Raw genomic sequence first — 13,352 nt, 5'->3', positions numbered from 1 at the left:
ATGCTAAACCCACCTTCATTCCTTGTGTTTTCTTTTCTCACTTTATTTTATTCATTTTTTTAAGATAATAATAATAAAGAGTAAGATTTTGGGAAAATATAATTGATTTGTTCAATGGTATATTAGTAGACAGTGTTGTCAAAAAAAAGGAACCGGATTATTCAATAAAGATATCTAAATTAATTAGATTAGTTAGAAATTAATTGGATAATCTAAAAATAAATATGTTTTATCAGATATTAATCACCAACTTTTAAAAGATTAAAGTTACATCTTTTACCAAATTTGATTAAATATGTTTTTATATTTTATTAAATTAGTTAATGAATTGGGGTCCCGACTTGCACATAAAACAAGTGCTTTGCAGATCTATTGTTGGTCAAAAATTGACGGAAACTTATATAGTTATATGATTAAAATAATAATTTAAAAACAAATATCTTCATTAAATTTTTCTAAAATTTAGTTTTTTAGTTTTAAAAATAATAAAAATACAGCTTAGATCTTCGAACAAATTGATCCACTCAAAACGGGACAACCAAAGTACCGAATCAAGCACGATGAAGAATTAATCTGTTGCTCCTCATCAATTTGTTGCTTTACCGGTCTTTTGAACACCTTGTAATTAATTTACAAGGAGAAAGAATATATGAATTTAATAATCACTTGTGATGCTTGTATTTTACTTGCTCTAAACAAATTCTTGAGAATAGTAAGCATCCCACTTCTTCACTTCTCTTTGTTGATTGGATACAATATTATAACACAAAACCACTGAGAGAGGGAGGGAAGGGAGAGACTTGTTATAATAATATTATAGTAATAATGTATGATTTCATTTTATGTTTTTTTGATGCGTATTCTCTATGTGCAATACACATAGTTCAACGACATAACTTCAAAGGCCATGTTGCAATGTAAAATGAATGTTGACTATCTTCAAACTTTCCAACTTGTGATTGATACTGATTTGGACTACCTGGGTAGATCTGTTTTTTGTTTGCAAACTACACATAATAAAAAATTCACATGGCTGTTTACGTGCTTTACTTCAATTAAATAAATGAAAAGCTACACTCCTGAGTCTGATAAAATAAAAGACCCCAAACGCCGGGTCACAAAACCAACAGGTAATGTTTAACAGAGTTGAGGGAAATCGTCCGATCATTTATTAACGCCGGATAATCCAGCGTTTTGATATTTAGACAAAAGTGTTAGAACGTGTCACGTTTTAGTCAAAAAAACCCTACAAAACGTAAGATGATCTTGCGTTTTAGAAGTAAAACACTACATGAAGTATCGTTTAGGATTTCAAAACACTCGATCGTGTAGCGTTAAGGAAAAGTGGGATCAACGCTAAACAATTTAGCATTTGGATTGCAAAGTGATAGCTAACAGCCATTTTCTCCAACACTCAGTATATAAGGCCATTTTCTCCATATATGTGACAAGCAGGCCAACACCCTCGTTGTGTTTCAAAAACTCTCTAACAAACTCCTGTCCCCATTGCATTTCAGCTAAAAACACCATCACCATAGAACTCCTCTGCATTTCATCAGGCAGAAACAGCCTGAAAACTTGAAAAGCTACAAACTCACATAAAGACACCAAAATTCTCGACCAACGTTTTTTTTTGTCACAGTCAAGTAAAATAAATCCCATTATTTTTCCAAATAAACAGTTCAGGAGAAAAGCCATTGTTTCTTGAACAATGTTAATGTAGCTTTCATTATTATTTTATTACTGTCTCTCTATCTTATCATTCGATATAATGGTTTAATAATGGAGTTCTGTGAAAGAAATTAATTTCAGAAGTTTAACCCGGCAACAACTTACCCAGATGATCCCTAGCAGTCTGAGAAATATACAAGAAAATAATGTTGTGTTTGGTTGGAGACAATGGAATGGAATGGAATGGAATGAGTAAAATTACTTGGAACTAATAGATATAGGAGGGAAGTTTTGGAATAAATGTAAGTGAGGGTAAAATTGCTATAATGGGATTTGAGAAGAAATTGGGGGTGGAAGAGAATGAAGCATTCCATCTTAAATTGAAGGTATGATCTCTAGCACATAATGTAAGGAATGGAATGGAGGAAGGAATGAAATTTGTTAACAATTGCCCATAATATAGTTCATTTTAATTCCATTCCTTCCGGAATCATTCACCCCAACCAAACACAACATAAGAATGTTACTTAAAGAAGTCCAGCTGACCCAGTCCGTATATAGGGCAAACAATCTGGATCAAGTGCACCTATATGTCATACTCCTATGAATTTTTGAACAACTCACCTTAAGTGATTTGTTCAAGTTAAGAATGAATGTTGTAATTTTAAGCTAACTTATAAGTTGAATTTTAAAAAAATTAGGAGGCCCTTGAATTATATTTTGGCAGTTTATTTTACTCCATCTCCACATGTAGCCTAGTGTATATATAATTCTTGAATCATTCTTCCATAACTTATTAAAACTGATAATTTATAACTATATGTTACTTCTCTTTACCAGTCATAAGATGACCGCTAATTAAAAAATAAAAATTATCTATGATAAAGCAAAACAACAAATCAAAGTATGCAGTAATAAATATGCAAATTATATAGAAAAAGCAAACTGAATTTTCAACTACTATTAAAAAGACTATGTTAATTTTACTATATATACCCATATCTGCACCACATGAGAGAGATGGTTTTCTTGTGTTCAACTTTTCTGTATATGTATAAAAGATATCTTGCTGTTTCTGTCAGCTCAGATTTTAGATATACTGTATAGTGGCATTTCGTTAACTTCAATATAAATTCAAGCTAGCTATCCCAAGGTATACCTACACCTGCCTATATACAGAAAAGGTAACAGATTTAGCCGCAATCATCAGTGTATCACTGATTCACTGAGTATATCCACAATAATCAAGTCTGCGGCTGTCCTTTAGAAAGGTGATGAGGTATTGCTCAGATCACACTTATGCTCTAGGTTACCAGTTAGAGGTAAACATCACAAGCTTACAAAACTTCCACCATGATTCAAAAACTCACAAGTGAACTATTATTCCTGATACCTATAGTTTCTGAAAGACAAATATAACCAATTATGGAACAAATAAATAATATATATATATAATTGAAATACCATATCAGGATAGTTATACTTACAAGTATTAGAGGGGGGGAAAGGACACCAATTACAGCATGGAAAGAGTGTTGGCATATGCTCTTTGTGCTTCTTTACCAATGGATGAAAGGTTGATACTAATCTCTCTGCAGAGTCTGCCTTCCACAAGTCGAACAGGTAACCACATTTTTGGCTCCACATCAACAACATAGGAAAGTGTTGTTTGAAATTCTTGGTTGGGCAACGAATTAAATTGGTCACGTTTTATGGTATTCTACGCCATCAAATATTTTTTTAACATATCAGCTCTTGTTAATGGATCAAAAAAACATATTACAAATAGTAGGCATGCTGAGATTATTTTACAAGTTGTAGCGAAAATTAATTAAATTTTAGACATACTGATATTTATTTTATGATTTGTGGCTATACTCAGTTATATTACTTCATTTGTTCAAGCTCAAACATATATATATATATATATATATATATATATATATATATATATATATATATATATATGGATTTGATTAGTTATAACATCTGTAGATTTATTTTGTCATGATGAAGCCACAAAAACTAACATGCAGATATGACAGCAATGTGTTCAGATTTAAGTATGAACGCAAACAGGACATCTTGCTTAGTTAACAATGGAGGTGATGGAACTCATTTCGTACTTTCAAATCCATAATGATAATTTTTATGGCTTATATCCACTAAATGGGCTCTGACTGTGACTAGCATGGTCTTGGTTGCCAACTCTCTAAACATAGACATCCAGCTAAGGTAGCACAAGTGTGAAGGAGGGTATATTTGACTTGCAGAACATTAAAGTGTGCTAAAACTGCAGAAATATAGCATCTAACCTGTTCTATAGACCATTTTCCTTGAAAGAGTTTAAAGTCACCTTCGATCATATTAAATTCAATATCCCGTCTTTGTCCAGATGGCAAGCTCTCTAAATCATTCTCAAAGCAGTCGACAATTCCTTTGGCATTAAATTTTATTCCAAAGGCAAGATTCTGCTCTCCTATCTGTTAAAAGGGAATAAGAAACCAGGTTACTGTGACATCTCATCTCTTGACAGTTCAAATTTAATCATTTACACAATACAAAAGATAACAAAGTCAAAATTCAGTAACCTGTGCTAATGTTTAAGGGAAAACGCCTTATGAAAGCACTTCATTGCAAATAATATTTACTACCTTTTCTAAACTCACCACCTCTGTACTATTATTATATTCCAGATTTCATCCATGCAAGTTGTTGCCAAAATTACAATGACACGGATAGATAGGGCTTCTTTCGGAGTACTAACTTTCCAAGAATTATTTCCAAAAATAATTTTTAAGCAACATTTTATATAAAAAGGCTCTCTTTTTTTCTTTCTTTCAGAATACATTTAACTGCAACTAGTGGAACAACCTGCAACCACTATATTCAAAATAAATAGATTAGGGGGAGTAAAAACTTGAAGGGAAAAAAAAGAAGGAACGATGAAGGGAAAATAATATAGAAAAGAATAACCTACAAAACATTTAATCAAAGAACTCTCACTTTACCAAGATGTCAACGGTTCAAGATTAGTCGAAGACAAAATGGGAGCATGAGCGTGCTCAAGTAGCAAAAAACCACTGTGCTAATAAATCATAGAAATTTTAAAGAACACGAAACTTAGGAACCAAACTTCCACGAAAAGAATGAGTGCGCAGTCAAAGCTACAACGCACGACAAAACATTAAAATGACTGAATCAACTCACTTTCAAGAAAGCCTTCTAAGAATTCTACTCTACTTATAATTAATACTCATTTTAACCACAAACCCGAAAGTAAGAACCTATGCTAAACAAAGAATTCAGCTTCTCCAGGATCAATCACACAAAAAATTAACATATACACACAGTACATAAAATGGACCTGAAAAAGGCGGGCAAATTTATCACGTTTTTCGAGAAGCTGATTAACAGCAAGACCAGGTACAATATCAGAGAGTTTCTCATAATCAGTCAACACATCCCAAACATGTTGTAGACTAGCCTCCACTTGAATCTTAGCTCGAATCCTCCTTTTGTTCTTCCCAATCTTCTCTATCTCTATTTCCACCCCTTCATCCGACCCGACCCATTCCTCCTCATCCGGGTCGGGTTGCATCCCCGGCTCATCTTCATCATTTTCTTGAATAGAAGTGACAGAATCATCTGTAGTTGAAGAATTTGAGATGAATTTGGGAGATTTGAAATGGGGTTTTCGAGAGAACGATGAAAATTGGTGTAATTTGGTTGAATTTGTGGGCTTTGATGTGGGAAATTGGGAGGGAGAAGATGAGAAGAAGGAGGGTTTTGATGTGTAGAGTAACATGGAGGAGAGCAGGCGACAATTTTACGATGAATCTGATGATGATGAGATTCGATATGTTCCCTTTATATACTCCACAAGTACGCCAAAAATACCTTGAAACCAAAATTTTCATGTCCAAAAATATTGTGATAAGAATAAATAATCTAAAATATCATTTCATTAATATTAAATAATTTAATATATTATATTTACAATAAAAATTATATTGTATAATAATTCTAAAAAAAATACCGTATCATATTGCATCCCACAAAAAATACGATATAATATTTTAATACAAAGCACTCTGATATTTAAGCGGTATTTGGATGGTTGGCGGAAATGAAAATCAGAAATGGGAATGAGGAGTAGGGTAACTCAAGGAGTGCGGAAAGAATGATTTACATTCCAAAATAGAATGAGGTTCCCATTCCATACAAAAACTTGCTAACCAGAACATATATAAAATTTCGACTCCCGCTGAGATCATTAACTATAAACTAAACGCCCCTTTAGAATTACGCTATACTATTTGTATTATTATATAAAATAAATTTAATTAATCAATTAATTTACATCATAATTTAAAGGACGGGAAAATAGTGTTAGTAACATTCTGACATTTTCCTTATTATAAAAATCTCAAAATTGTTAAAGGATTTCAAATAATTTAGAAGTGTCTTCTGGAAAATTTTCGGGTGCTTTGAAAATGAATAATTCTAGATTTGTCCTGAAAATATAGATTTTATAGGATTTTGCGCGGACAACACAGATGATATAGATTCAATAGGATTTAAACACAATATTTCGAAATCAAAATTAAAATTTAAAATATATCGAGAAATCTCACAAAATCCATCATTTTATAAAAATCTACAAAAATTAAAAATACACAGACAAATCTTACAAAATCCATCATTTTATACAAATTCAAAAGAAATCATCAGAATTTAATAAATTTTGAACAATATCATTTAAATATCATCAGATTTTTTAAGTTTAATTTAATATTCTGATTGAATATTTCATAATATAATTTAAAATGTCGACAAAATATCTAATATTTTAACAAATTTTAAATAATATCAATTACATATAAAAATCATTTAAAATTCAATCAGAATTTCATGAATGATAAAAATCATTTAAAATTCCAATCGGATGCGGTCCTATAAATTTACGGGGGTGTATTCGATTGGGATTTTAATGGATTGTTTTTAGTTTATGGATTTTAATGAATTGTATGGGATTTTGATTTTGTACGGATTCTTGATAAAATGTCGCAGAGTTGATAGGATTTAGGTACAATACTTCAAAATCCCATTGATTTTGGTGGGATTTCAAAAGACTTAAAATACACCGAAGAATGCCGCAAAATCCATCATTTTATGAAATGAAAAAAAATCTATCAGCATTTGAATACCATCAGATTTTAATGGATTTTAAACAATCCCAATTGAATACCATCGGATTTCAAAGCATAATTTAAAATCCCAATTGAATACCACCAGATTTTGTAGCATAATTTAAAATCCCAATTGAATACCCTCAAGATTTTAATGGATTTCAAACAATCCCAATCGAATACCTTCGGATTTATAAAAAAATGCTTTAAAATCTCAATCCAATACAGCCCTCGTTGTGTTCTTCCCAGCAAATTAAACGAGTTTGATAATAAATTAGGGTTTTGAGAGTCGACTCCCAAAATTAGCCGTCACTTCTCCATTCTTCACCTTCATCCTCTACATCCACCAAATCATTTTCGCTCTCCCATCTTCTCCACTATTTACCTATTTTTTGTTTTTCAATAAAATCGAGTGTTGCTTAAACCTCGAAGATTCCAATCAAGTTTTATTTTCAGATCTGTTTCGGATTTGAGCTTGGACTTGATTGTTTTCTGAATAAATCAGATCTTTTGAAATCAAAGGTCCGATTGTGTTTTTCCGTCTCGCCTTTTGGCGTGTGTTGATTTAGTACCCAAATTCTGGGTGTTATATTTGTGGTTGTTATGTCTTCCTGCATTATCAATGAGAATGATTTGGATGGAGTTTTGGGAGATCTGGTTTATCGCATCATTAATACTTTCGGCATGTCTATAGCTGGCTCCCGGCATGTAGATAGCTGGGGTATGCTTGGAACGGTGGTGATCGCATGTGCTCCCTTTCACAAATTATAGTTGTTCATTATTCGAGGATTCTTGTTTCTCATTGCTTAGTTTTTACAACTGAGTCGTCTGAACACCGCAACAGCTATGGAGCTATTGTGAAGGTCAATTGTGAAGCTACCATTTTCGGGATTGATGTAGGCTGGATTACTCGAGAAGCCTTTGTATTCATTTTCAATTTCAAGAATCATTGGATTCATTGTGTTAAGCAGTCTGGAAACAATGCGGCTATTTGTTTAGCTCGTTTTATTGTTTATTAACCTGATTGCATTGTCAGTTGGGGATCTGTCCCGACTAGACTTGTTTTAATTTAATGGAGTGAATTTGCATTTTGTCAAGAAAAAAAAAAAAAACGAGTTTGATAATACTTCAGAGCCGAGGGCCCGAGGCACAAGCAAACATACATAAAATTACATACTCCACAGCAGTAGAAAAACTAGGTCAGAAAATCAACTAGTAATGAAAGGGACGAAGCAGAAGAATTTTCGAAAACGAAATTTGGACGATTTGCAAGATGATAATACAACCAACACTAATCTCGATGACGCCGAAGATGAACACCAAAGAAGGTTTGCTCTCTTCTTCTCTGTCTTTATCTGTATCTATATGTCTGTGTTTGTGTCTATATATTGCTGATTCTGTGGATTTATTGCTAAAGTTGGATGCTTTAATGTGAAATATAGAGATGCTAGTTGATAATATATGGTATATGTGACTAATTGAGATGATATTGAGAGCAGATTGGCGTTGGAAGAGATCAAGTTCCTTCAGAAACAGAGGGAGAAGAAGTCCGGGATCCCGGCTTTGCTTTCGGGGAATCAAGGGGCGGGGGCTGTTGGCCCTGTGATTGCCAAAGGGAGTGATAATAAGAATGAAGTGGATGGAGAGAATGATGAGTTGGTTTTGCAGGATACTTTTGCTCAAGAAACTGCGGTTATGGTTGAAGACCCTAATATGTATGTCCTATCTACGAGTAATGATTATTTTATTTGTTTCGTGTAATTGTCGTGTCAAAATTTTGATTTTATGATTTATAGTAGCTTTGAAGCCTTATATGAGAATTGCCTATATGGGTTGGGATTATTTGTTCTATTTTGGGTGTTTGGTTATTTGTCTCTGTTTGTTCGGAATAATGTAATTATATGGACGGTGTGATAGGATAATTGGATATTTTATCGTATGCATAGTTAAATCAGCATTATATATGTGCGCTAGATAGCAATTGAATATATAAAGCACTTTATGTACAAGTCACAATATACAATTGAGATAGGAATATGTGACCTCACCCTTGTAACATACGCTCTTTCTTTAGTTTTTGCATATTATAAACTGATAAGATGAATTTATCTAAAAAACACTAGTAAATTAAATAGGAGCGTGGTTAATTTTTTCGACCAAGGACACCTGCAACAATAGGTTTTCTGCTTCTGGCAGCAAGAGGGTTATCCTTTTATCTCCTGCTTCATGCAACCACCATTGGAAAAAGCCATTAACAAAGTTAGCTTATTCTTCTAGGGATTCAGTTTCAGCTTAATTTTTGTATCTTAGGATGTTAAACAGGCTAGATGGGCATTATATTTTTTTTGTAAATGAGGTCAATTAATTTTATTATTTTTTCTCTAAATGTGTAGTAACTATTGTTCGATGTGTGATAATATTAAAGCCACACCACACTATTTGCTTGTGTTTTTTTGTGTTGCATAGTCATGCTATATAGTTGGAAATATTAGTTGATAGCAAAGTGGAGGCAGACTGACAGTTCCATAGGAATCTAGTCAAAATTAATTTCAAATTATTTTGTCACATTTCTACATAGAAAATCGGATTACTGATACTGTGTATTTGCTGTTCGTATCTATTATTTCTGCAACTATCCCTCATATTCTTTAAGAAAAGTTCTGTCCAGGAGTTAGCATTGTCTGTTCGAATCCCTGTAATAAGTCATATATCAAACCAAGTATTAACTACAGGTGTTTTAGGGTTCTAGAATTCTTTTAACAGTTATATTTACTAAATTATTAGTCCTGTTTGATCTTTTAATTGTCCATAATGAGCAGGTTGAGATATGTTGAACAAGAACTGGCCAAGAAAAGGGGGAAAGTTATTGATGATGCGAATCAAGTTGAAAATGAGATCAAACATGCGGAGGATGAATTATACAAAATTCCAGAGCATCTTAAAGTGAGAAGACCGCCTTTTCCTGTACTCATTTTAAAAAATAATAAATATCTGACTTTACATATCTTATGGCATTAAGTGAAGGTCTAACAACTTAAACCTGATAAAAAAAATATTTTCATGATGGTCCTGTACATGTGCTGCAGGCACCAACCCGTCCCCCTTTCCGTAGTAATCACCTAATAGGTATAACAGAATAACAGATAAAGTTGTCATCTTTTTTGATCAGTTAAAGATCCTATTGGTAAATTACCTTTATTGTCTGTATGCATAAATGATGGTAAATATTATAACATTTCAGTATTAATGCACTCCCTATTTAGAGCTTGGAATAAGGATTTTAGTAGCTATTATGCTCAATTACACAAATATTTCTATAGACTCATTCATAAATAACTTTGTGGTGAACTGGATAAACTTTTACTGTCTTGGTCCTGTCTGACAGTCAACATTTGTGATGTAGGACAAGTGATGAAATTGAATTAATTAGACAAAATGTGATTCAGCAAACAAAATAACGAACAAAGAACGACTTCGGGGGTTAAATCACAACTTTAAGACTACCACAAGATATGAGCTCAGTATGCGTACATAATATCATGTGTCTAATAATATCAAATATCAAGCTAAATTTGATGATATCCCAACATGTTGTATATAGAGGAATAGTAATCTGAATTAAGTAGGGCCCTTAATAAGTGGGCGAAAAGATAAAATAAGACAAGGCCCAATATATTGATGAGTCCAATAAAAGAGCTAATACAAGTAAATAGAAGGCCTAATCCCTATCATTATGTTAACTTATAGTTGAACTGCCGTTTCATCATTGTGCTTCTGCATGTGACATCTGACAAGAATTTACAAAATTTACTGTATCTCTAGTACAACTGTGGCCCACATAGCTAGCTGTTCACATATCTTTTATACAGCATCTGTTTGTTATGAAGCCTCATGGCAGAAACCTGATCTGTAAACTTCAAATTCTTCCCCATCACACAATAATCTCATTGAAAGTCTCATGTCAAAGCCTCTGTTCTTTAATATTGGGAGGTCTCACAACTTTTTTCACATGTATTTCTTTTGTGTACCCAGGTAAAGAGACGAAACTCAGAAGAAAGCTCTACTCAATGGACCACTGGGATTGCAGAGATTCAGCTTCCCATCGAGTATGGCTTATTCATGCTCAAAATGCCTTATACTAAATGCCTTGTAGCTCAGTAACTGCATTTAGTAAAATTCAAGTTTATAGCACACATGATCCTTGTTCTAGTTCACTTTACATCACATGAACTGAAAAAAAGCAATATCCTTCTTAATACGTAATTTAGTTTTCCTGGTAAATGGGCTCATGTGATCTTGAGAAAGAAATGGTAGCTGGTTAAATATGGACTTACGGTAGTATTAGTTTACTAGGCGATCTTATTGTTTTATGGTTGTGGAGGCTGTTTTAAAGAAAGACATGGGAAGAATAGAAAGTTGAGACAGGATATTAGGCTCCTTCTAGAAAATCTACTTTTCTAAGCTGCCAAAATAAATCTAGGCACTGTCAATATTTAAGGACATGACTTCACTTATTGGTTTTACTCCATATTAAGAATAATTTTATTTATTGCTTATAAACCAGTTGAAGTAATTTGGTGCTTTCTATTGTTTCAGATACAAGCTGCGTAATATTGAGGAGACAGAGGCAGCCAAAAAGCTCTTACAGGAGAAGAGGCTTATGGGTCGAACTAAAACCGACTCTGGCATTCCTTCAAGTTACAGTGCAGATTACTTTCAGCGGGGCAAAGACTATGCTGAAAAACTTAGGAGAGGTCTGCTGCTACCCCTTTATCCTCCCTCAACCTCAGTTATTACTAAAATATGTACATAGCTTCTACTTTCTAACTAAGAAACTGAGCATAGCAAGTTATTGACTTGTAGAATATTGGTTTTTATGAAGTGATGAACCTGGATGTCGAAGTCTCAGGTCCTTACCTGCTTCGTTTCTGACAGTAATTTTTCTTATCCTTGAGGAGTAACTAAACAATTATGCCCAAAACAGATAGGTGATGTAGAAATTTTAACGTGATTCCAGAATCATTAATACCTATTACTTGTCTATTATCACTGTATAAACATCTAATTGAGGCCTTAAATTAACACTATAGCAGGGCAGGTCTGAATGTTCGACGTATTTATAGTAGAATACTAGAATCGTAAACCAGGTTGTGGATTGTTTTAGGTTCTTAAAATTCTGAGTTTAGTTAAAAATTTAATATACTTGAATATGGTCAGCGCCCCCCCCCCCCCCCCCCCCCCCCCCCCCCCCTCCTCCTTTTGCTGTCTATTTTATCTCTGGAAAATACTAGTTAATGCAAAGTTTCTGTACGTATGTTTTTGCTTGTATGGTATAATTGATCGACCGTTGACAGAAATATTTTTATATAATAATAGTAATATCATCCTTGCAGAACATCCACAGCTTTACAAAGAAAAAGATCCCCAGAAAGATGGTCTAGAAGCTAGGCCTAATGATTCTAATCCAGATGCAGCTGTCCGAAGGCAAGCTGCCACTGATGAAATCATGCTTGAACGCTTTCGGAAAAGGGAACGATTTCGTGTTCGAAGATAATTTGCCCTTGTGAGCTTGGTGCAGACCCAATGAAAGGCCTCTACTACTCTTAATTGGAGATTAAGCCTCTTCTGTACTTGATATATCTGAATCGAGCCTCTCTGTTATACAATTTGCCAGGCTATATGCTGTGTACTTTACAATACAAAGCTATGATACAAAACTGGCCATATCAGAACTCTGCTTTATGTGAAGGTGTGTCCAATTATATCAGAGGAAGGCATGCTGCAGTATTAGTTCCATCTCTTTTCTGGTTTAGTGTATGTACAATTTTTTAGGAAGCCCGCCAAAATTTATTACTTGTAATAAGATTCTGAGCAATATGTATTCTAGATTCCTGATTTATTTATTTTTTTCGTTTGTTCTGTTTGCCCAAGGAATGCAGTCTGACGGTTATTTTTCTTATTCGGGCATTACTCCTCTGGCTAGAGGATTAAATCATGCTAAAGGCTTTCGAAAAATTTAACGTGCTCATCCGCAAATATGATATGAACTCTGGAGCTTGACACAAGCCTAATGAATGCCTCTACTACTCAATATCGAAGATTCTATCTTAGCCTCTTCACTAAATGATACATCTACAATTGCCTTTTCGGTTTTACAATCCATATGGCTGATAAGTAATAACTCTATTTTAAGCACTGTCCATTTGATGCTATGCCAAAATAGTCTTGCTAGTTTATCTTACTAGTTTCAACTTTCAAGTATGTATAACTTTTTAAGAAGATTGCTAAAATTCTTTAAGTATCTGAATACCACAAGCTACATGCGTCCTGTTCTTTTCCCATTTGCACACAGAATCAAGTTGACAAGTCTTTTCATTCCTACTCTGGTCGAAGAATCAAGTGCTGCACATTTGAATGCGTAGTTCATCAGTATTTGTTTTCAATTTCTTGTTTGATGTTCAATGCTTTACATTCAACATCTGAGTCTAA

General features: G+C 33.5%; 2 protein-coding genes across 7 annotated transcripts; one reads left to right on the top strand and one right to left on the bottom strand.

Annotated features, from left to right (window-relative positions):
• Positions 1–1,032: 1,032 nt before the first annotated feature.
• Positions 1,033–5,555, bottom strand: LOC108220133 (uncharacterized). Of its 6 annotated transcripts, none has more exons than XM_064094428.1 (4): positions 5,039–5,539; positions 3,987–4,154; positions 3,159–3,391; positions 1,033–1,586 (listed from the first exon to the last, which is right to left on the bottom strand). In XM_064094428.1, the coding sequence occupies exons 1-3, from the start codon at positions 5,477–5,479 to the stop codon at positions 3,188–3,190; spliced, it is 813 nt and encodes a 270-aa protein (XP_063950498.1). In that variant the 5' UTR covers positions 5,480–5,539; the 3' UTR covers positions 1,033–1,586; positions 3,159–3,187. The 6 variants fall into 6 exon arrangements, with proteins under 6 accessions (XP_063950498.1, XP_063950497.1, XP_017249300.1 ...); XM_064094427.1 differs by having other exon boundaries at positions 1,033–1,577; XM_017393811.2 differs by having other exon boundaries at positions 1,033–1,570.
• Positions 5,556–7,991: 2,436 nt separating this feature from the next.
• On the top strand, positions 7,992–12,822 carry LOC108219933 (protein COP1 SUPPRESSOR 2). The gene is made up of 6 exons (XM_017393531.2): positions 7,992–8,191; positions 8,363–8,578; positions 9,683–9,806; positions 10,896–10,969; positions 11,460–11,617; positions 12,257–12,822. Exons 1-6 carry the CDS (start codon positions 8,082–8,084, stop codon positions 12,415–12,417), a joined length of 843 nt encoding a protein of 280 aa, XP_017249020.1. The 5' UTR covers positions 7,992–8,081; the 3' UTR covers positions 12,418–12,822.
• The last annotated feature ends 530 nt before the right edge of the window (positions 12,823–13,352 follow it).

Source organism: Daucus carota, chromosome 5, assembly GCF_001625215.2.
Source record: "Daucus carota subsp. sativus chromosome 5, DH1 v3.0, whole genome shotgun sequence".
Classification (NCBI taxonomy): Eukaryota; Viridiplantae; Streptophyta; class Magnoliopsida; order Apiales; family Apiaceae; genus Daucus; species Daucus carota.
Note: the sequence above shows the minus strand (reverse complement) of the source record. Positions and strands in the feature narration are given on the sequence as shown.